We start from the raw sequence: 24,316 nt of genomic DNA, 5'->3' as shown, positions 1-24,316 counted from the left end.
TGTTTTCCTCTCTCTCCTTCTCCCTTCCTTCCCCTCTCTTTTTAAAAGGTGCATCTGAGAGATCAGGAAAGGTGAGACATGTGTCCACTGGATTTGGAAGCCCTGAGGTAAGTCACTGCTGACCCTGGTGGGAGTCAGGTCAGGTGAAGGGGGCAGCCAGGCTGCAAGGGGCAAGGGGCCGCATGGGAGTCAGGAATGCAAAGGGGACAACCCAGCAGGAGCTGACAAGTCCCTGCTGCAGCCTGTGTTCTCACTGGAGGAGAGGACGGTGGTGGCAGCTTTCAGGGAGTGTGAGGCTCTGGGACAGTGCGGTGGGGACTGGATAGGGCGTGTGACGACTGGCAAGCAGGAATGAGGGCTAGCTGAGCTGAGGGCCCTAGAACTGTGATCTGCACAGACGGGAGGCTTCCCCCAACAACCCCGCACACAAACGCAGGAGCAGGGAGGCTCCTTAATGAGCCAGCCCAAGGTGTCCGAGGTCCAGACTGGGATCAGGGGAAGGCTAGTGGCAGAAGTGAAGGAAGCGGTAACAGGGGTCCAGATTTCCCTTGTGGGCTCTTGCTGTGAGGGGAGAGATGTGGGAGAGGCTGCTGACAGCCTGGGAGAACGGTGATACTCCTTCAACTTTAAGATGCCTGAGCATGTGGATCACCTAGGAAGTAATTCTGGGTGACACAGAGATCTACCACTTGGCCATGGGGAAGGGTGGAGGAGGTATAGGAGGGGTCCTGAGACTAAGGGGCAATATTTGTGGGTTGTCTTAGGGGGCAAGGAAGCCCTCAGGAAGGAAGACAGGACTTGGGGTAGAGGAGATGGCTCTGAGCTGGTGCCAAGGTTAGCGTGTAATGGCTGGGGAACAGCAAGGAGGAGGCAGGCGCACGACCAGGGAGAGGGCCAGGCAGGGCGAGTTCAGGAAGAAAACTGGGGCAGGAAGTTCTGGGTTCATGGGGAGGCCAGGGAGATGTGCACAAAAGATGCTTTGTGGTCAGAGGCCCGCAGGCAGGGATGGACCTCCAGTGTCCCAACCGCACTGGGCGGGGGACGCAGCACCTTGCTGGAAGCTCTGGGCAGCCACAGCGGTTGCCTTGCCGGCTCAGCCTTTTACCATTCACTTGTAAACCCGGTCAGAGCCTGTCCTTTGTGCCGGAAGTGCCCCCTCCATGAGCCCCGCCCCCCACCCAGCCCCACACCTCTTTGATGGCTGCCATGCGCACGGTCTCGTAGTAGTGCAGGGGTGCATTGGGCGTGCTCATGTCGTAGCCAAAGCCTGCGACGGCCACCTCATCACAGCCGTGTAGTGCCATGGTCACTGCCACACTGCCAAGGGTCGGGATGTTCTGGAGGAGGGGAGGGCAGAGGTGCAGAGTTCAGCTGGAGGGCTGAGAGAGGCTGAGGTCCTCAGCCAAGCTCCCCAGAGCTGAGCTCCATTCCCGAGGACAGGCCCTCTGTTCCCACCCTGCCTCCCCATCCTTCCTTCCCAAGGCCCCTCTGACCCAATATCCCCTCTTTCCTCTCCTGGGGCCCAGATATCTCACCCCACGGCCCATGAGGCCATTATTGAAAGGCAGTCCAATGAGGGTGAAGGCAGCTTCCTGGATGAAATATGGGTTGAGGATACGAATCTCAGGGGGCTCCTTGGGCACTCGCGTGGCCACAGACTTCCAGAAGCCATCCGATGCGCTCTGTGGACACAGCACAGGTGGGCGTGAGCTGGGCACGCAGACTGAGAGGGGGCTGTGAGTGGCAGGGACCCACAGTGTTTCCAGGGGAATGAGAAGTACGGTGTGGGGCATGAAGTGATACTGGAGAACCTGGGGTATACGGGATGAACGCAGACGGTAGAGGGAGGATGTGGTGTGCCGGGCAGGCACAGTGTGTGACAGAGACGAGGGTGGGAACAGTGAGCATATGGGTGGGCCATAGTGTGTAATGGCGGATCCAGAGTGAGCGGCATGGCAGGGGCACAGGGTGTGGGGCACTGGGGAGCACTGCTCTGGCCCGCGGGTGTTCTCGGGTTGACAGGAAAGCCCCACGGCCCAGCTATGCCCCACCCCTCCGCAGCTGCTGAGGGGCCCGGGAGGAGCCTGCCCTCTCTCTATCTGCTCTGCTGGGCTCGCCTCCTTTCCCTTCTGTTGTGTCTCCTGGCTCTCAGTCAACTGTTCTAAAGTGAACCTGAAAAATAAAGACAGAATGTGAGCCAGCATGGCAACCCAGAGCAACACTCAAATTCCAGTTCTGCCACTGACTGGAGTGGGGTGACTTTGGTCAAGTGACAAGCCCTCAGAGCTTCAGTTTCTTTTAACTGCAAAAATGAGACCATTCTTCCCCCAGAGATCTCAGTGCCATAATGAAAAGGCATCTGCTTTGAAACCTAACATCCCAGTGTGCATTCCAGGGCCATGCCTTTCTCTCCTCACTCCCTTCCTCTGGTCCTCAGCCCCGCTTTTCTGGTCAAGACCCTGGAGCACACCACGTCAGCTACGTGACTGTGAGCTCCCTCAACTCCCCGCCCCGTGCTCTTCAATCGCCTCGGCCCAGGGAGAACCTGAACTTGGGTTCAATCCATTTATCCTCTCTTGCAACTGGGCTCCTGAGCACTGATGGAGAAAGTCACAGACCAGCCCTGCAGGCTGGGGGCATTACCAAGCCATGGACGCCAACCTGTTACATCCAGGGAGTTTGCTATTTCCCTGGAAAACCTGTAAGAATCAACTGAACTTCATGGATAAAATAAGTAATAGGATCTGTACTCCAATAGGAAATACAAAAGAAATTCCATTTGCAGTCCTAAAGAAAAATAATCAAATGCTGATCGATAAACTTAAATATGTGGGACCTATAATATAAAAAAAAGGTACAATCCTTTATTGAGAGATCTAAACAATGACTTGAAAAAAATGGGAGACAAGCCATATCTTGGATAAGAAGGCTGAATATTAACAGAATGCCACTTCCTGCCAGATTAATGTAGGCTTAATATAATTCTAAGAAAAATCCCAGTAGGATTTCTTTTTTGAAATTTACCAAAAGGATTCTAAAAACCCATCCAAATATTTAACGGGTAAAAATGGCCCCCCAATTTAAAAAATTAACTATTAGAGTATACCACAAATTTGCAGTTATTAAAACATTGATAGACATATAAGAATCAACACAAAGATAAATGAAAATGAACCCAGATAGCCCAGAAGCAGAACACACTGTACATGCACATACGCTCAGGGTATGTGATAAAGGAAGCTTCAACTCAGCGGGGACAGGTTGATTTTCTCAGCAAGTGATATTTGAAAATTTGCTATTTAGAAAACAAAGGTCCACTTCCTGCCTCTCCCGCTAAAAAAGTGAAACTAAAAGAAAATTTAGATGTATATATATCTTATTATTTTTAATCATTTTTATTGTTCTTCTATTACAGGTGTCCCAATTTTCCCCCTTTTGCCCTTCTCCGCCCATCCCACCCCGCCTTATCATTAAGCTTCTTAAACATTAATGCAATGTTAGAAACAAAAAGGTAAACAAATTTTGACTTTGTACACATTTTTAGTGCTTTGGTATATCAAAAATACAGTAAGCAAAATTAAGAAGGAAACAAAAAAGTAGGAAAAATTTTGTCACAAATAAAAACATGTATTTTAAAAATTCATGAAAAATCAATGAGATCCCATAAAAATTGGAAAAGAACATAAAATAAGGTTAGAAAGCATGAAAAACTCAACAGTGACAAAATTTTAACTAAATACTATCTCTAAAATACAGGGTGGGCATAAGTAGGTTTACACTTTGTATGGAAAATAGTACAATGAATAATAAACAATATAAGAATAAACTCAGTTTTGCATACTCACAACTGAAAACCCACTTTTGCCCCACCCTGCACATCTCGGTGGGTCCTGCACCCAGGCCTGTATCCCAGTGCCTGGGGCGGTGTGCTGAGGGGAGGCTGCCCTGCAGGGCTGTAGGAGTGAGGGTTGGTACAGCCTTTCTGGAAAGCAATCTGAATATGAATCCGAAGCCTTAGGGCTGTTTATACCCAAAGACTGCAAACTGCTCTCCTACAAGTAATCAGAATGGTGAAGATCTCTGTAAAATGCTGTTAATTACAGTGTTATTTACCAAAGTGTAAAACCTGAAGAAAAAAAAAATCCAAAAGTGTACCATAGAGATTTGGTTCAATGAAACATCTCTATAAATAAATGTTACAGACACTGAAATTATGTTTTCTAAGAATTCTGGCACAGGGATGTACACACCGCACGTAAGCGGCCCTCTGTTTCTGGACTCTGAATTGTTGCTACTTTCCCCAGATCTGCTCCTGCTTCTCCTGTGTCCCCTCTCTGCCAATGCCCTCCAATAAGCCAGAAACCTCAGAATCGACTTTAGATCCTTTGTCATCTCTCCAGACCATCCTGTCCTACTGGGCATCTAGCCCTTTTGATTTACCTCCGTAGAATCCCACAGACCCACCTCTTCCTTTCAATCCCACTGCTGCCTCAGAGGTGCAGGCCTCATCACCTTTTCGTTGGACTGTCCTAACGACTGGCCACTCATAGCATCTGTCTCGATGGCTGCTCAGAGCCCACAGCCCAGTAGTGACTGCCACATGAATGGTACACAGTAAATAACTGTTAAATTCCATCCATTTAGCCAACAAACATGTCATCAGTACCTAGAGTGGGCTGCCTCTGCCTCCTCTACCACCTTCCACTCTGCCAGGATGATCTTTCTAGATCCAAAGCTGATCACATCACCACTGCCCACAGACCTGAGCAATTCAGCCAAGAAGCCCTGCCTGCCACTCCAGTTTCCATTCCGGCCCATCTGAAGTCCCCACCTGCCAATTCATGACTCCGTGCTTTTGCGGGTGCTGCTCCTATCTCCAGTGATCCAACCTACTCGTTTTTAAGACTCAGCATATCCTTCCTCGGGCCTTTCCTGACCCCACTCTCCCCAAGGCATAAATGACCTCAAACCTTTGGAAGGCAATAGACTATAGAGTTAAATCTGCTCTGGTTTGAATGTGGAGCCCTCATGGGTGGCATGAATGCCTTTGTAAAAGAGGCTGCAGAGAGATGCCTTGCCCCTTCTGCCAGGTGAGGACACCGCGTAAAGAAGGCAGTCTATGAATCAGGAAGCCCTCACTGAACACCAGCTCTGCCAGCGCCGTGATCCTGGACCTCCCAGCCTCCAGAATGGTGAGAAATAGATTTCTGTTGTTTATAAACCAGCCTAAACGGACTAGATTCAACTTCAGCTCTGGTCACTCTTTGTGTGGGGACTCCAGGCAAGGCGCTCACCATTTCCTTATGGATAAACCAGGATACTAACAGTGCTTATCTTGTGGGCTGTTGTGGGAATTAGATAATTCAGACTGAGTGCCAGCTCATAGTCACCTGACTGGCTGTTATCACCACCATCATCATCAGCGGCGTGCTGCGACCCTAAGCCATGCAGGGCAGAGGCTCATGTCAAATTCACTTCTGCAGCCCAGCCCAGCACCTGGCAGCGAGTGCTGAAGGAGACCTGCAGCCCACCCACGGCTCCTCCATTGCTCTCCTCCACAACAGAGGGCTCCCGCTGGTTACCACCTCTTCAGGCCTGTCTTCCGCTGCCTTGAGTGGACCGTCTCTGTTCCAGCCACGCCCTCCTCGTGTCTCCCCACCTCTGTGGCAAAATCTCTTTCACTGGCAGATTCTGTCTGTTCTCCAAGAGTCAGGTGAAAGGATAGGCCCTTGGGGCCAACCTCTCTGTCCCAGAGCCAGAGTGACAGGGAGCAGATCCCAGGCTGTCTTGCCCCTGTGCCTCCCTCTCTGTGTCCAGGAGAGGTGTTGGTGTGAGGGAAGTAAAGGCAGGGATAACAGGGCCCAGTAGGAAAGGGGAGGGTAGAGAAACGCCAAGATCTTATACAGAGCTGGAGACAAGGCCCTCCTGGGAGGGCCGGACACAGACCGAAAGGAATGGCAGGTGCCAGCCTGCGCCAGCTGAGGCACAGCCCCTGTCCCTTCCCCAGAGCCTGGCAGGCCCCAGCAGTTCCCCACCCGGGGTTCCTGCCCATGCGTGCCCCGCACACACCTGAAGAGGAAAAGGCGCAGGGGCTGCTTGGGGGAGGTAGGAAGAGCCAGGAATGGGCACAGCTGGGGGTGTGTGCCAGGCTCCAGGCTAGTTTTCACCACATTATTTACATCTCATCAACCTACACCAACTTCACGGGTACGAACCCAGGATGAAGCAACATGTTCAAGGTCATGCAAGTGACTGTGCCAAGATTCAAATACAAGTGTTGCGACTCCAAGTTGGGTGTTCTTTCTGCCATACCATTTATAATTATCACTGCTGTTTCCACTTCAGGAAGTCGGGAGTCAAGATTGAGTAAGAGCTCCCTTCTGCCCTCAGGAGCTCTAAGAGGGTAAGGGTCCCACATCCCATGTCACAGAGGGGCCCAAGGCTCAGACTGGTGAGGGGACTTGCCCAAGATGCACCAACAGCTGTGAGATTCTGAGCTGAACCCAACTTCAGGACCTGGGCACTTTCATGACATGAGATGCCCTCTCTGAAATCAGGTCTCTTGGCTTTCCCCATGTGCTGAAAGTCCCATATGTAACCACTGTGTGAAACTAGGAAGTTATGCTCTTTGAGAATCTAACAAAAGCTTCAGCGGGGAGGGTAAAGCCTCTGCCTCTCTTCCTACCTTCACTCTTTCCTGGTAGGAGAAACGGCTGATCTGACTGCTTAGATCTGAGTATAGAGTGTGTCACGTTTCCTGGTATGAGGTGAAAAGTCTCTCACCACACACCCAGTTCTTTTTAATTCCTTGCTCCTGTGAAGCAGGGAGTACATGGAGGTAGAGCGTGCCTCCTTGGAGCAGCATCCTGGTCTCTGCCTTGCTCCCTGTATGCTGGGTGCTCAGCAGGTCAGCCTTAGGGCCAGCCACCAGTGTGGCATAGAGTAATGTTGGGACTTGGGGCAAAGAAGGCCTGCGTTTGGGTCTTAAGCTCCAGACAGCTCTACATTAGAGCACTGGGAAGAGGCACAATGAGCAATTCAGGGCTTCCAGTTTATTTTTTCCCCATCTGTCACTGCCCTGGTGCAAAGCCCGTTTAGGAATTTTAGGGAAAGGAGGAACAATGAGACCAAGATACGATTTGGGCATTTCCATGTTTCCCCAACCATAAAAAATGTCAAGTACCTACAACACTCAGGCTGTCTCCCAAAGAAAAGCTATGGCCTCTTTTCTCAGAAACACACACACAGGCACATAACATTACATGTTGCACCACTGCAGAAGGTCACAGAATTCCAAAGTCAAGGGTACCTGCTGACTTCAGACTAAGAATCTATGGTATGGGGTAAGGAGAGATGGGAACCCTGATCGGAATCCTGTAAACACCGCACTGAGGGGGTAGGTGGAAATGGAGGGGCCCATAGAGAAGATGGGAAACGAACAGAGGGAGTTTAGAGGCACTAGGGGGTGTGGGGCAGTGGAAGACGGTGGGCCCTGGAGTCTGGAAAGCCTGGGTCACATCCGGATCCCACATCTGTGTCACCTGGGCATGTCCTGTAATGCCTTTAGACCTCAAGTTCCTCATGCATGGCAGGAATGAAAAGACCTACTTCCCAGACAACTGTCTTGTGAAGATTATATACCGCATTTGGCATATAGTAAGAGCTCAATAAATCTTATCTATTATGATTATGAGCGAGCATAACAGAAGCCAAGAGAGTGATGCCGAGGGTGTGGCTGGAGATGCCAGATGCCAGGGGGAGGCTGGTACACAAACAGCCATATGTTCAAATAGGAGCCCAATAGCCCTCCTGGGTCCTCGCAGGAGGGCAGTGGGCACCAGAGGCCTTCCTGCTGCTGTGGGACACTGCCACGCCTGCCACCAGAACATAGCCGTGTCCTAGAAGACATAATCAAATTTGGCTCAAGGCCTCTCACATCTCATTTCTTTGACCCGCAGAACACAACACAGAGGCCTATGCTGCCGCCAGGGTCGCCAGCCCTGGAATGGTCAAACCTCTGCTCAAGGCCAGCTGAGGGCTGCATTCTTTGTTGAATCCCTCCTCCTCCAGGAATGTCCCTGCCTCAGTCAAGTCTGGACCCAGCTCATTTGCGTGGAGCCGCCAGTCTCCCGCTGATGCAACTTGTTCTGCTCTTGTCAGAACAGCCAGGAGCGATGGGGGAAAGCATCTAGGAAGAAAGCGCCTTCCGGACCAGGCTCGGCAGTGTTCCCCGTGCCCCACCGGCTTCTCCTGTGGCCCCTTCCCCCACTCGGAGAGCAGCAGTCTACGGGCCACACTGAGAGTCCAGGAGTGCAGACAGTGACCAGGGCCTGGCTTCCTGCAGCCAAGGGGTGATGTGTCCACGCCTGCTCCCTGCTGCTCCTGCCTTAGGACAGGTCGCCACCTCCCACCGGGGTCACTCTAGCAACCAGCAGGCCTCCCTGCCTCCGTCTTGCCTGCCTTCAATTCCTTCACAGCCCCACACAAATCTGACCTTGACATTCTCAGGGCTGAAACCATCCTTGGCTTTCTACTGCCCACTGAGACAGCCTGTCAGGACAATTAACAGCATAGGTCTGGTTTCTATTTTCTTTAGCCCACAGGAGTCTGTAATCCAGTGAAGAAGACAGAGCTGTATACAAATATCCCAGTATGTGGTATGATTATGAAGTGAGAAAAAAACAATGAGAGGCTTAAAATATCTGCTCTACTTATTTAAAATATAAACATACAGGACATATCCAAAAAATGTTCACATGCATAGTACATAAACTGGGAGGAAGAGCCAGGTGACATACTAAAAGAACTATAAGCAAAATGAAGAAGAGCTCAAAAAGAAGGCTACTTACAGACGTAAATGTTTCAGAACTAAGGATTAACCTGGATCAAGCAGTCAACAAATACATGAATGCCTGTTACATATAAGTCATGTACTTTTTGTACAAATATATTCTGTAATATTTAAGACAACGGACAACCCTTAAAATACGGATTACAATCATACAGAAAGAGACCTTTAAGAATACCTTGTCTAGTCTCCTAAAGAAACCAAGGCCTAGTAGGTTTGTTTTCTTAGCCAATCTACTTCCCACAAGGGATCCAGCCACCGTTTTTTCCTAACAACTCCGACTGGAGTCCTTGTTCTTCTTTGACCTTTCCCTCTCCCTTGTCCCCGGGAACCAAGCCAGTACCCCAACTGCGGCTTCCGCGTAGACCCCTCCACCACTGCGTCCTTTCCGTCACTGTGCTCTCGGCCAGCCCACCCCTGCTTGCAGACCGGGCTGCCCCCACTGTTTTTGAATCCTGACACCACACCTAGTAACTGCGTGTGCCTAGGAAGCTCTTCACTCCAAGTCTCATTTCCCTCTTCTATAAAATGCGGGACATAAGACTAGTTGGTACCTCATAGTGTATTTGTGCTATGACAATTAAAAAGTCATGCACATAATATGTTTGGCACAAAGTCAGCTCATTGGTTTCTGCTATTATTAGTCCTCAAGATAAAGTCCAAGCTCCTTGACGTGACTTTGGCTTACAAGACCCTTCACTGTCTGTACCCTGCCTACCCAGCTTCTTCTCCAGTCCTTGTCCCCACATCCACATAGCCTCATCCCTCATGTCTGTGGGGCTGGGGACAAAATTACAAATAGAAGTCTGTGTACCACATGTCTAAATATTAGATTCTAAATATTTGTAAGTTACAAATCAAAGTATCAAACTGTTACATAAAATATATTCTATCCTCCCTTGAAAAATGACCCAGAAGGCCAGGTCTGAATTTAGAATTCTGACCCCTAGAGGTCTGCGCTGGACCGTGGCGGCACAGGGAGAGGCAGGCCTGTGCCTCCCTTCTCTTCCCACTCGTGGCCCCATCCCACACCATGACAAGCGCTGTGCGTGTGTGTGTGTGGATTCCCCAGCCTGCACATCCAAGGTCTGCTCACAGCCTCTGCCCACAGCCTTCCTTGGGCTGAGGGGTATGCACAGGGAGGTGCGTTCCGCCCTCAGGAGGATGGAAGTGCACTTGGCACTGACTGCGAGGGCAAGAAATTCTGAGGTCTCTGCTTCCAGGTGATGGTCTGGCAAGGAAGGACAGGCCGGGGGTGGGCACGTCCCTTTTGACCCTGCATATACCTCTTCACTCCATGGCAGAAGTTGTGGCTGCAGGAAAGACAGGCGCCCTCCTGGCCCGCCCTAAGGGCCGTACTGCAGTCGTACCACACATCGGTTATACTCATTTGTTTTTAAATTCACTAAATATACCACTCTTATTGCCAATGCTGTTTCTGTGCCCGAAACTTCATCATCATATGGCCAACAACTACAAGAAGCTCGGGCAAGCAGCTTGTGGGGTTCAGTGCTTATATAAGCGTCCTGGAGCCCACGGAATGGGGAGGCCGCACCTTCTTGAGCAGGGCGGCATGTGCTGCCCTGTGCCAGACCCTGTTGATTTCACCGACACGCTCATTCCTGGGCCTTGCGGCTGGGCATCGTGCCCAGTGGGCAGGCGACGCTCACCTTGCTGAGGCTCACTTCTCAGGAGGTGATCGTCATCTGCAGAGGAGCAGGGTCACGTGCACTGTCTCCCTCCCTCCGTACAGTGGCGTAACGGCGAGCCACGCAGGGAAGCTTTTACTCAAAGATGTGGGCTGAGGCAGAGGAAGAGGCTGGTTTCTGTTCCCAATACGGAGGCCAGTGCTGCTTCATTGAGAGCGCTGCGAGAGCTGGTCGAAGGGCCCAAGCCCTCTACAGGGATGCTGGGCTGCCGCTTCATTGGCCAGCTGAACCATAATTTATATAATAAACTCCTTCGGCTATACTTAGGTTTGGCCACTACAAGTAACACTACAGTAAAAATCTTTGTGTGTAGATTTTTCCTTCCTATGGGCGATGGCTCTTGGTGCCAAGTATCATTTCTTTTCCAGAAAGCTTGTCCCTACTTACACTCTGACCAGTAGCCTTTGAGAGCACCTGTCACTGCGCTCTTGCCGAAATTACGTATTACAGTTGAAACACATTCTTTAAAGATGTGGTGGGCGATAAATGGCATCCTGCTGTCACATGAATTTCTCTGGCTGCTAATAAAGGGAAGTTAAACTTATTTCTGTTGTTTACTAGCTAATTTATTTCCTTCTGTGTGATCTGTTCAGTCTCCTGCCCATTATCTGCTGGGGTCCTAGTGGTTTTCTTGTCGACTTTCTCGGTAAGAACCATTTGTCTGTCATGTTTCCTAAATACACTTTTAAGTGTCTTGTGGTATATAGTCTTTTTGTTGTTGTTAATTTAGTTCGGGTTTTCATAGATTATCACATCTGATTTCCCCAGCACTTGTGCCCTTTTCAAGTTCTTTTCCCTCCAGGGATTCAATTTCTATCCTGCTTTCTTCAAAATTTCCTTTGGTTTTATTTTTATGTTTTACTTTTTAGGCGATTTGGAATTTATTTTGATGTACGTTACGAGGAGGGCGTCAAAAACCTTTTTGAAAGCTATATTTGGGACATGCGGTGAACAGAAAGAGGAGTCGGCGTGGAGCCGACTTTGTGATGCTGACACAAGTCAAAGAGGCAGAGCGCCAGGGACTGTTTAGTTTTCATTTCTTTATCAAGGACAATTATCTTGGAACCGCAGAAAGAAGATCAAACATGGCTAAGAGGCAGGAGATGCCTGGGAGAGGTAAGCAGAGAGCGAAAGGGCACAAGGGTCTGAATCTAAAAGCATGATCTCCCAGGACAATGAAAGAGAAAAGAGATCTCACTGAGAGGCAGAAAGTTTGGGTGGCAATCCTGACTTTGCCAGAAGTTACTGCTTTACTCTGGGTCTCAGTTTCCACATTTATCTATTCACTTATATGTGCCAACTATGTTTTAAACACTGCTGGAGGTGATGGACTTACAGAGATAAACAGGACAGTTTTTACCTTCCAGGGGGGTAAACCCTCAGGTATAATAATGCCTGTTACGGAATCAGAGGACTTGAGCGTGCTTCCCAGGGATTTGGCCATGAGCTTACAGGAATCGAGGACTCCCCCTAGAACTTAGCACTGTGCCGGGTACACAGTAGTTGCTCACTGAATATCTGCTGGCAAGCTGTCCCTTTAAGGGCAGGCAGAGGTCGAGCCCACTGGATTTAGAATCAGAAGGTCACTGCCAGTAGAGAGGTTTGGAAGCTCGGCTGGAGAAGGTTGAGAAACAGAAGAAAAAAAACCCACGGAAATGCATCATGGACAGGTGATGGCTCTTTCCAGAAACTTGAAAGAGAAGGGAAGGAAAGAGGGAGGACACAAGCTAAAGAGAGAGCTTTTATTTTTAAGGCGAGAGATGTGAACAAATTTATAGATGTGAGAGGAGGACCCAATAAAGAGGTGACGAACCAGTTAACAGAGTAAGACGGCCCCTGAAAGGTGGGAGGAGAAGGCAACCACAGCACAGGAGCGGACAGCGGAAACTGAATGGGAGGTGACCTTTACTTTCCCTGCGGACGGGGTGCCTCTTACAACAGGGGTGGAGGCGCAGTAGATCTGGAGATGGTGAGAGTTGGCTGCGAGAAGAACAATGACCAGGGGCAGGACAGAGGAGTAGCAGCAAGCACCCGGTGTCACCATCTCAGCTTTATTTCTCTCTCCATGGGTGACTCCCTGGTACTGGAATGGCTGGACGTGAAGTCGTAAGAGGAGTAGTCAAGTGAGAACGTATTTGAGGCATGGGGCTCCATGTGATTTTGGTGCTTGACTTGGCTTTGCTGAATGAAGTATCAAGAACGAGAGGTGTTACAGTGTGATGGTTAAGGTGGGGCACCTGTGGCCCCAAACGCTGCTCTACCACTTACTCACAGTCCTAGCCTCACAGGCTTGTTGAGGCGGCTGGCTGATTGTGCAGGGAAGTCAGGTAGCTCCTGGCCGGGCATGCGAAAAGAGCTCAGTAAATGATAGCTCTTCCCATTCTCATTGGCAAGTAGGAGCCAACCTATGGAGGACTCTAAGCAGGACGGTGATGTGTCAGATTTCTTAGGAAGATCCCTGGGACCACCAGAGCTGAGTCTGAATTTGGTTCTACCATTTAACTGATAGTTTTGTGCTCTTGAGCATGCAGCTCATCCTCTCTGTGCCTCAGCTTCCTAATCCCCCCAAGTGGGGATAATAACAGTACCCATCTAGCAGGGTTATCACGAAAGCTAGAAGAAGGAATTCAAAGGCTAGTAAACTGAAGAGCTTAATAAATAACAGCTATGATGAGGATGATGGAAGGAGGAGGAAGAAGAGGAGAGGATATGAAGAAGAGGAGGAGGTAGAGGCAGGAAGAGGACGAGGAGGAGGGGATGACTGGTAAGGATTATGAGACAGAGTAACCAAGAGGTCACAGATGAGGATGAGGAGGAGCAGAGGGTGGTGATGACACGAGCCCGATTGCTGAGCACTTTCTATCTGAGGCAGAGGGGCAATGGCTGGGGTGTAGTAATGGGGAATGAACGTGGGATAAGCGGTACCTTATGGAGATGGCTGCAAAGGAAATGGGATCCCAGGAGAGCTGACCTCAGAGGTTTGGAAAGGAGACTGCGGTGGGGAGGGACCATGCGTCCTGGCTCAGCAGAAACCGCATCAAGCAGCGGAGGCCATGGCGTGTCCCAGCCTCACCATGCTTTTTAGGGGCCCTGCATTGAGTCTCCCCTAAGGTGGGGCATGTGACTACTGAGCTCCTTCTGGGCAGACCCCATCCCAAGGCTCTGCATCCCTCCCAGGCTTGGGACAGAATATGCATTTAGGTGAAGATGGACATTCAATCCCCATCTTGGGCCTGGTTCAATAAGGCCTCTTATATAGGGCCCAGTGGCCCTGTTCGCCCCGTGGGTTTCCCAGACTGACAGCACACCTGTCCTGTCCTTCCCAGGAGGTCCTGAATCCCTCCGTCTTCTAGGCCTGGTCTCTGACCTCTGCTTCTAGGTCCCCTCCTAGGTCAGGCCCTGCAGCCTAGACAGACAAATGCTTCACTCCCTAGGACAACTGGACTTTTCTAACAGCAACACCACCAATAATAATAATAAAAGAATACATAGCATTAATATTTGAAACAGAGAGCACTCACTAAGTGTCAAGCACTATGATAGGCACTTGTATATTTCACCTGGTTTAATTTTGGCCATTACAAATAATGAAAGATGGGTAGGACCACTCCTTTTTCACAGGTGAGATTAAATCTAAGCAGCCTAGGGAATTTGCCTACAGTAACCCAGCTGAGTGATAGCTTCCAAATTTCAACCTAAGTCTACGTTACTTTATAACTGCCTTTCCCTCTTAAACCATGTTGTCTCTTCCAAATTTAGAGGCCTAGTTCCCCTATGCATGCATGTGGGGCCCTGGCCAGCCTCTTAAATCCTTCCCTCCTTCCCCAAGGTCTGAACCACAGCTGAAAGGTCAAGCCTACGTCAAGACTGTCCAGAGGCCAACCCGCACCTCCCGCCCTCTGCTCCCCGTGCCGGCCGGCAGCACGCCCGCAGCAGCTGAATGAAGTATCGCACAGAGGGGCCGCCACGCCTCACCGAACTGGTCACCGGTCAGAAGCCCCCCGCAGTGAGGCCGGGGCTGCTGGAAGCAGTGAGCTTTCCAGCATCAGGGGTGAGGATGAGGAGGGAAAAAGAGGAGGGGGAGGGGGCAGCCAAGGGGACTGGGAGGGCAGCTCCCTGGGATCTCAGAAGCCCTGGGTTACTAGGCAGCCTGGGGAGGGGAGTGGAGAATGCGTGGCAAGCTCTGCTGCTCTCATGTCCTGTCCTGTCCTGTCCAGGCCCCAGGACAATGGATGGGAACCTCTAGCCTTCACCAAATGTCAGGAGGAGGCTGCTCAGGCCACAGCACCTACCGCACTGCATTATAACTAGTTTCAGGACTGTTTCTCCCATTAGACTGTGAGCAACTATGGGTCCAAGACAGTGTTGAATGCATCTTTGTATTCATCTTCGTGGGAGCAGCACAGTGGCAGTGCAGACAACAGCTCAATGATGCCTGGCAGGCGAGTGAGTGAGTGGGAGGATGGAGCCAGGTGTGCCTCTGAGACTTTCGCAGGAGCTGGAGGTTGCCCCCTCTCACCACCGACTTGCACACACCTATAACTTCCTGTCCCAGGCTCCACCCTCCCTCCCAACCCAGCATCCCCACTCGGCGGCAGGGCGGCAGCAGCGCACAGGTGCTCTCCTGACCCGCCCCAAGTGCACCTGACCTGAGTGCAGGCTTCGTCAGGGCTCCTGAGATCTGGGAGAGAAAAGGCCTTTTGATAACTTATTTGGAGTTATCATTGCTACTGTCCATGAATCAGGGAACCAAATGACCACAAATGGTGACGAGGAGAGGTCCCATGTGGATGAAGTAGGTATGGCCAGGCCTAACACAGGCTGTTTTGGGGTTCAGTCTTCCTTTCCCACCTCTTTCCACATCCCATCAGGACTCCTGAGTACCAGAAAGTTACAGGCAATGAGCAACTGCTCACACAGCAAGCAGCAGGCAGCAGCCGTGACTGAGGCCTAATACCTGTTCTAGCCCTGCCCATCCAGGCCTTGGCTCCCGAGCAGAGCGCTGCCTCCTGCCAGGATTCTGCAGGTGAGGCTCCATACAAGTGCGGAGAGCTCTCCACTGGCTGCACAGTTGGAAACATCACCGCAGGAGCAGGCCGAGCCTCAGCTGGGCACCAGATGGGAGTAGCCTGGAAAAGCAGCCTGTCCCATGTTCACCTGGGTCTCAGAGCCCAGAGAAGTGAGGTAGAGCAGAGGGGTCCTTTGAAGGCATTAGCCCTGGGCTTGAGGTGGAGGAGGGTACTCAGAGGATGCTTCCTGGGTAGCCAGAGGGCCTGGACAGGCCCGCTCCGGTGCTAACTGATGAGGCCATGGGCATCGCTGGCTTTCCTCTGGCACCTCATTCTACAGACCCAAGTTATCTTTGACATTAGAGAAGGCTCATGGAACTTCAGAGCATTCCTCCCTGTGTCCTCTCTCTTCTCCCCACTCACCCTACCGTCCCCGCGAAAGCAATGTCACCAACACAAGTCTGGTCCTAGATCCCTGGGAATGGCCTGGACAGGACAGGACACAGACATCAGCACAGCTGAGCATGTGCCTGAGCACAGACCACACTTCCTCATCCCAACTGCTCTAGCACCTTCGATCGGCCTGCCACCAAGGCCAGGCAAGGCAGCGAGCTCCTCGGTCTTCCTGGGAAAAGTGAGGCCCTGCTGTCTGCTCCCGGAGAGGCCTGAGTACAGTGAGTTTTCTGACTATAGTTGGCTTCCTTCATTTTCTTCCTCCTTTCCTTACTCCCCTGGATGTATTGTAAGAGCCTTGAATTAATTGGCCTTGATATTCATAGAAGGAACATTCGGTAACACCCATCCGCTTGTCTCCTGATTTGGGCTGCCTGTCCTATCCCAGTAGGAAGCAGGACCTGGCGTTGGAGTCAACTTCAGAACATTTACGGTGGTTGGGCAATAGAAGGGTAAAAAAAGCAAACAGGACCAGGGTCCTGCCCTCTGGGAGCTCCTCTGGCAGGTGTCCACTGGCAGAGGAAAGGAGCGGGTGGGCAGACGGTCGGAAGGCCAGGGTGACAAAGCAGCCTCCAGGATCCCTGGGGTTCACCAAAGCAGACCCAATTTGTTCCCATTTCTCCCTTAAAAGTACCTACCTGTGATCCAAATTCTACTGCCTTCAAAGCAAAGAGAAGGGCTCTGAGGACACTAGTGTTTCAGGCTCTAGTGTTCTAAAAACAGAAGAGCTCCCTCGGCCCTGATTCTCTGCCTGGTTTGCGTGGGCAGTGGAGAGGCCCACTTGCAGCGGGGGCTGGGTGAAGCCGAACCCTTTCCTCCCCTTCGGTGAGCCAGGCTGGGCCCAGCGGAGCCGGGCCCTGAGGTGGGTGGGCTGCCCTTCCCCACTGCCCCACCTACCTGAATTCCTGACTTCCTGTCTTCTCTCTTGCTTGCTACCTACTTGACACTGCCTGCACTTGGCCTGGCTTGGGAAAGGGCTGTGGAGTTGAACCAAATTGCACTGAGACCTTCATAGGCGGGTTAAGCTGTTTCCACTCAATTCTCCTCTAAACGTCCAGAAAAAACTGGCTTCTTACTGCAGGCGGAGGGCCATCGATCACCATTCTCCTCTGGCAGGAGGCTTGGGTACTGGAAGATGAATGGCGTGAACTCTGTAGTGCCCCTCCCCTGGGGTGGCTGGTGACAGCTGGTTGAGGGGAGAGGGGCATTGGGCCTGGACAACTTGGCAGGTGCCCCTAAAGGCCCAGAGCTGAGACACAGAGGCCTCAGGAAAAGACTCAGTGGGTGGTCCACTAAAGAGCAGCCTGAGCCTTCGTGGCCACATAAGCTCCCTAAAGAAACAGGCCCCGACCCTTGCCTACCTAGACAGTGAGTATAGAATCTGATCATTCCCAGAGTGGGATGACTCAATGGCAAGTTAGGGACCCAACTGCAGATCAGTGGTAAAAGTACAAAGCACAGAGAAGACCAGGACTTACATATGAGTTTGGGAAGTGTCACCCTCAAGTTGAGGGGTCTATGGTCCCTGCAAAATGGCCCCAAGGTCCGAATAAGACCTTCCTCCTTTGGCTGGGAATGAGGGTGGACCCACACCTTCAGAGTCAGAAACAACTCACAGAGGAGAGGGTAAGAAAGGCTTGTGGAAGCAACTACAAGGTCAGGGCAGGACAGTACAAAAATTAGGAGTAACAGTAGGGCCAGCCACATGAGAGCTTTCCTTACCAGGGGATCTAATGCCAGAGAAGGACCCACAGGGGCTGTTGGGGAGGGACTTGGGGTCAGGGTTGGGGTGTGGCAGAGAAGGCCAAGAAAGGACCTACAGCCTGGGTACCTGGAGACAGGTAGCAGATATGAGGCTTATCAGCTCCAGAAACCTGGGCCAGTCACTGTCGGTGAGATCTGGCCTCTCTGTACCTCAGCTGAGTTTGGGTGTCTTTCAACTTTGGGTCAATAATGCTTCTTTTGAAAGGTTCCCTTTGTTTTGTGCTGGGTTCAGAGGAAGGGGCTGACCTGGAAGTTGGGCAAGGCCAGGGCAAGATGGGAAGGAACAGTGCGCAGGGAGCTCACCACTCTTTCCTTGTAGACGATGTACTTCAACCACTTGAAGTCCTGCCATTTGAAGCCAGCGAGGACAAAGAGAGAATCGCGTTCGTATTGCTCAGGCCGCTGCATGGCGCCCTCTGGGTAGGTGATACGCAGTGTAGTTTTGCTGCCCACGTCCTTCTCAAAGCCTTTCACTGGTGCTGAGTTCAGTCTACAGAGAGCAGGCCCAGTCAGAGCCTGCCTTGAGCTCACTGCATGTGGTCTGTGGGTCTATGTTTGGGGAAACACTCTGATCCCTGAATACCCTAGGTCGCCTGGAGCCATCTAGCTTTCCATTCTAAAATCTTCCAACCCAGGGTTCTTCTTGAGGCCTCTGCTGACCTCCAGCCCAACTGGCCAGATGGCCAGAAAGTTCTCAATGGGCTCAAGGGCCAGGGTTTGGGCCAGGACATGCAGATGCCCAACGTGCTGCTTTGGGGAGCTCACCTCACCACAATGTCATAGTCATCAATTCGTGATCCCAGTGACTTGTTGGCAAGGACACCTCCGTTGCCTACGATGATGCAGCGGCGGCAGCTGAGGCTGAGGGGAGAGAGGCAGAGACCTCTGAAGAGCTGTCTACCAGGTAGGCTTCATCCCCTACCCCTTTGGCCCTTGACCCCACGCCCTTGACCAGGCACAGGCTGGGATAGAGGAAGAAGACCCAATGGGCTTCTGGCAGCATTTCTGAGAAGAGGCAGGAACCATACTGTGGGGAGCTGCGTCACGTGGAACTCTCAGACATCCCGACTCCCTGACACTTCTCCAGGAAAACATGGTGTGGAAAGGGCTCACACTCACTCCATGGAGGTGATGAAGGAGGCTCTGGTAAGATGGCACTCTGGGTAAAAGACTCCCCAAGAGTTAGTGGGATTTAGGCAGCTTTCAGGGGAGAGGGAAAAGAGGGCTGAGCTTGAGGGCTATGCCAGGAAAGCAAGAACAGAAAACTGGGACCGGGGGCTCCAGGGCTCTGGTCTAGGCTCCTACTCAGAGGCCCCCATGCTCCCCGCAGCCACCAGGGATGCCTAGACATTTTGCCCTCCTGCCCCTGACCCTGGGGTCTCTTCCATCCAGGGTCTGTTGGCTTCAGAGGTATCACTGCCTCTAGATGTAAGCCATGGCCCCTGCAGCTGCCCCGCCACCGAGCTCCTCAGTCCCAATGGTGGGCGTGTCCCAGGCCAGTGTCTTCAGTTCTTGCCCTCAGACCTCTGCCATCCAAGGGCTGAGGTGTCTTGCCAAGTGCTTATAGCTCATGGGTGCAAGCCCAGTTAGGGGGCCCCACTTCTCTACTCACCCACCCCAGCGTGTGTACTATGTGTGCACATGCAGACATGGTGGAGGACCTTCTCATGTCCACGGAAGGCCAGCTGGGCCTCAACACCTCTGCACATGCCAGGCAGCTGAGTGGCAGGAGGCTGGGCGGCAAGGGGCTCACCTGTCCAAGGCAGGGGTCAGGCGGTACTCTTTGGTGACTGACAAGATGGCTTTGATCAGATTGTCTGTGGATAGAGGAGGGAGGTTACTGTTAGGGGGTCATTTAAGTTCCCATGAAATGTTTTCCAATGAGCCAATGTGAGGGCATATGTCCCTGGGGCTAGGGTCGGGGTGGGGAGAGGGAGCTCTGGGCATAAGGCTGGCCAGGCTGCTGCTTAACTTTCTCCCTGAAAAAGGGGACAGGAATAGGAGAACAGGCAGGTACACTCGGCTCTGCCTGGAGCCATCCCCAGCACCAGTATGCAGTTTCTTCCCCAGCCATTCCTTAGCCATCTCATTTGGCTTTGGGGGCTCTGCAATCAGGCCTGGGACATGCCCAGAATGGTAGCACTTACACAGAGACAGAGTATACATGTCTCTGTGCCTCCACTGAGCAGGCACCAGATACCAATGAGGAAACAACCAATGATGAAGAACAGAGTGGTCCCAACCACCTCCCCGAGTCAGACCGCTCTGCCTCCCTCCTGACACTGTCTTCCCCTCACTTCCTCCCTTGAACACTGCCCATCTCTAATCCTGCTTTCACCAGGCTGAGTCTCCCGCCTTACTTCTCCAAGCCCTGCAGCCTGGCACCTGCCCACCTGCCCTCCCCTCAGGCTGCCCTGAGCAAAGGCCCCCTGACTTCCGTGTTTTCAGATCCTGTGCCCATGGGTCGGGCTTCATTCTTCTAGGCCTCTCTCTGGCTTCTGCAATGATAACTGCTTTGCTTTCAAATTCTGGTATAATGAGAGGATTATAATATAATGTATACTACTACTGGTTTTGGAGTTAAATCCTGGCTTTGTTACTTCAGACCCTGGATCAATTACTTACTTTCTTTGTGCTTTAAGTTTTCTCATCTTTCGAATGAAAATGGTAAGTACTACTCTGTGCAGTTGTTTGAAAGATAAACACAAAGTGTATAGAAAGATTTACAAATAAAGTAAGTAAATAGGTACAACCACAGTGGATAGCATCTTAATAACATCAAGTAAAGATACAGACGTGCATAGACTGAGATCTTGCAACCCGACTCCCAGGCGGACAGCATCAAACTCTCACACATTTGTTGAAGGAGACTTGTACAAGAATGTTTATTGTGCAGCTCTTTGTAATAGCAAAACACTGGAGGCAATGTAAATGTCCACAAAAGAAAACAAATTGAATGTGCTGCGTAGAATACGACACAGCAACAGAAAAAAAAAAAATGATGACCTAGAGCTATGTGTATCAGTACAGATAAATCTGAAAAGCATAAACAAAAAATCAATTTGAAAAACACACATATTACTGTTTGTAAAGTTTAAAAATATGCAAAATATGCCATATATTTAATAAATATCATATATCGTAGAAACATATAAACAGGTATTTGAATGGTAACACTAAAACCAAGATAGTGGTCTCCTGGGGAAGGAGGGGGAAGGAGGCGGAAGGAGGGGGAAGGAGTGGGAAGGGGGAAGGGCCACTCAGAGTTTTAATAGTAACTCATGTTTTATTTCTTAAGCTGAGTAGAGAGTGCATGGATGCTCATTAAATTAGTTTTTATGCTTTTTTTATATGCTTAAAATATTTCATGCAAAGAAAGGATGCCACCAAAATTAAAAATAACCTCATAATTTTTTAAAAGATGGGATGGATAACACCATCAGGTGCAGCTGAGAGGCCGAGTTAAGGACTGGAAAGTATCCTTTGCACCTCACGGGGGACACTGCAATCTCCCTAGAATTGTTGGGGAGAAAGCATTCTTCAGGAGTAAATGGTGAGAAAGGAGAGACAGCAGACAGCTAATCCTTCCAGAAGCTGAATGAGAACGGGGTAAGGAAACAAATCTTTGAGGAGTGTTCTACAATAAGTTCCTTCAGATATCCTTTATGGTAGGCTGCAGGGAAGGCCATTGATATCCTCCTTTCCCCCCACCTCCCAGGCACCTCTGAGGAAAAGCATAGTGCCACTGTTTGGCCAAGGTCAAGGATATGGACTGGGTTTTGCTTTCTAGGTGGGGAACCTTAGCAGAAAGAGCCTCAACTTTCAGGTGTTCTCTTCTTGCTGGCTGATGGGCTCTGTGTTGGCCTTCCCTGGCCTTAGTAGGGTCACAGTGTTGAGTGAGAATTTAGGAGAAAAAGAGTAGACTGCTTGGCTACCTGCGCTCAGAAAAAAAGGAGTTCTTCATATGGTTCACCCCAATCTATTAGATTTGTCCTTGGAGGTGTGAGGTCAAAACTTTTGTCTTTTTGCTGGCCACTGTCTTCTTTTCAGGGAGGAGTGGAGTGGCTGAGTAGAGGGTTCAGTTATTCTTGGGTCTCCTTTATGTTATTTAATTCTGCTTACGATCGAATACAATGGCATTAATCTCTCCATTTAACTGATGAAGAAACTAAAGCACAGACAGGTTAAGAAACTTGTCCAAGGTCACAACTAGTAAAAAGGTAGTGCTGGGATCTAATCCTTCTGTGTCTGACCCTAAAGCTCATACTCTACCATGCCATGGCACAGACAGGAACCTGACAAAGAAACAGGGCTTGTTAAACTATCAGGGGTGGGACTACAGGAGTGAGGCCCCTCAGGCAATGGAAACAGATAGTTCTGAGAACATAGTGCGAAAGATTGGCTTTGGACGAGAGAGGGAAGGCCTGGAGCGGAGACTGCGGTCAGGTGAAAAACATCAGGAGGGGATGATGCGGGAGCCAGGGGCATTCGTGGGGGATGGCCTCCATTTCCTCTGGGATTTTCCACCTCATACTTAGTCCTCTAGCACCAGTGTCTCTGGCACCCCTTCTCCTATGATCTCACAGCAGCATGTTCTTTCCATATGAGATCCCTCGCTGTCGTTCACTCCAAAGGTCTGTATCTCCACTAGCCCGAAGCTTTCTGAGGACAGGGACAATAACCATTTACTCCACAGTTGTATACCTTAGTCCTGACAAAATGGTGGGCTCTGAGTAAATATTCCACTAAAGAAATGAGAAAAAAAGACAGGAAGGAAAAGAGGAGGAGGATGTAAAGCATTGTTGGGAGTGGGGGAAGGGGTGGGTCCCCAGCATGGCACTTCTGAGGATACAGCCCTGCCCTGAAGTGTAGGGAGATAGTCTGGAAGATAAGAAGTTAATGTAGAGTGGGTCAGGGTTCCCAACATACCTTGACCTTTGATCCCAAAAGGCGGCACAAATTCGCGGATCCTAGCCCACTTGCGGAAAGAGTCATCCAGGAACATGGGTGCTGGTTTGGAGAACCTGGAATACAACAGGGCTATTGAGGGTCCCCACATGCAATAGGCTGGAGCACTGGCTGGCTCTTCTGTACACCTGTCTTGGCTATGGCTGTGCTGGAAGCCACCTTCCACAGTCCAGCATAGCCTTCCTACCCCAGCCTGTTCACTGGGTAGCTGCTTGTGGGGTCTGATAGGCCTCGTTCAGCAAAGCCTGAGTTTAAAGGAGCGGGACCAGCTAGTCCTTATGTGGCCAGATAGATGAGTGGAGAGACAGGACCCACACATCAGGGATCAGTCTTTGTGAGCTGGGAGCTCTCTGGCAGGTTACCCAGGCATGCATCCATCAAACAGTCACTGCTGCCTCCACTCTTCCTGCAATGGGGGAACACAGAGATGAGACACTGTCCAGTGGAGCAGAAAAATAACCCAAAAACAGCCAGTGCAGACACACAGAATTCTGGAGAGAATCCCGAGAGAGTGGACCACCCAGGGTGAGGAGGACAGAGAATTCATGATGAGAAGGCAAAGCAGGTGAACAGCCATAGGAGACAGGTTTGGAAGAGGAGAGAAAAACTGCAGTATCCAGAGGCTGGGAGGCAGGGCTGACGGAGGCTTCAGACAGGCAGGAGCCTGAGCACATCTGCTGGCAGACAGCAGGACAGAGGGAACGCAAAGCTCTCCGGGAGGTGAGGGGCTGGTACGGAGTTTAAGGAGAAGGGATAATTTTGGCCTGGAGGAGAGATGGGAAGGGAAAGAGGAGAGGAGGAAGGGTGAAGTGACGCTGACTTTGAGGAGAAAGGAGCAGGCGAGTTTCCCTTTTCTTGGGAAAGCAGAAGAGTGGCCAGGGGCAGGATGCAGGCCTGGGGAGGACAGGACAAAGTCTCGTACAACGCGGAAGGGAGTGAGGAAGCAGTGAAAAGGGACAGGTGGAACCAAGCTCTTCAGAGATGCCTGGACAGCAGGACTTCATGTGGGACCCAGAACCCCAGGAGGTGGGCAGTACCCAGTCAGCGACTGTGTGCTGAGTGTTGCTGTGGGGCCTCCATGGGACCTTCCTGGCCAAGAAGGAATGTGTGGAGGCCGAGGCCTTGGGTGGCTCTGACTCTTTATTTCTTATTCAGCTGAATCAGCCACTGAAAAACTGACGACTAGAGCAGAGGCCTTCTAAGCCCAGAATCTGGAGCTTACCCCCCAGTGTACTCTAACTCAAGCCTACATTTCTCATTCCCGTCATCACTAATACCATTATAATCTCCACGCCTGGGAGAAATTGTATCAGTAATCGTTTGGAGGTCTAATATTACAAGAGATTTTGATGTGAACTTGAAAGAGGCAGAAAACTTTCAATCCTGCTCCCTCCCCATTACTCGCTGCTAGGAAGAAGCTGTCACACTCAATAGCATGGAGAGGCCATTTCTGCAGAGCAGCTTTCCTTTGGTCTTCTGAGGTAGCATATTTCCCTTCTGTGTATCAGGGCCATGCGTGTTCCTCATACCTAGTATATATAACCTAAGTGAATTAATATATTTGA

The 24,316-nt window shown here is 50.8% G+C and overlaps 1 protein-coding gene across 2 annotated transcripts in view; it reads right to left on the bottom strand.

The window, feature by feature from the left end:
- Nucleotides 1–24,316, bottom strand: part of ST3GAL3 (ST3 beta-galactoside alpha-2,3-sialyltransferase 3) — a 185,515-nt gene that overhangs the window by 3,592 nt on the left and 157,607 nt on the right. For both annotated transcript variants that reach the window (XM_054572097.1, XM_054572098.1), the window contains 6 exons: nucleotides 22,713–22,807; nucleotides 19,537–19,600; nucleotides 18,549–18,644; nucleotides 18,087–18,273; nucleotides 1,536–1,682; nucleotides 1,191–1,337 (listed from right to left, as the gene is read on the bottom strand). In XM_054572097.1, the coding sequence (XP_054428072.1) occupies nucleotides 1,191–1,337; nucleotides 1,536–1,682; nucleotides 18,087–18,273; nucleotides 18,549–18,644; nucleotides 19,537–19,600; nucleotides 22,713–22,807 (736 nt within the window). The remainder of the gene's footprint in view (nucleotides 1–1,190; nucleotides 1,338–1,535; nucleotides 1,683–18,086; nucleotides 18,274–18,548; nucleotides 18,645–19,536; nucleotides 19,601–22,712; nucleotides 22,808–24,316) is intronic.

The sequence above is a fragment of the Pteronotus mesoamericanus genome, unplaced genomic scaffold (assembly GCF_021234165.1).
Source record: "Pteronotus mesoamericanus isolate MK-2021 breed Mesoamerican mustached bat unplaced genomic scaffold, CSHL_Meso_final contig_221, whole genome shotgun sequence".
NCBI classification, from domain to species: Eukaryota; Metazoa; Chordata; class Mammalia; order Chiroptera; family Mormoopidae; genus Pteronotus; species Pteronotus mesoamericanus.
This window is presented reverse-complemented; position numbering and strand designations above follow the sequence as displayed.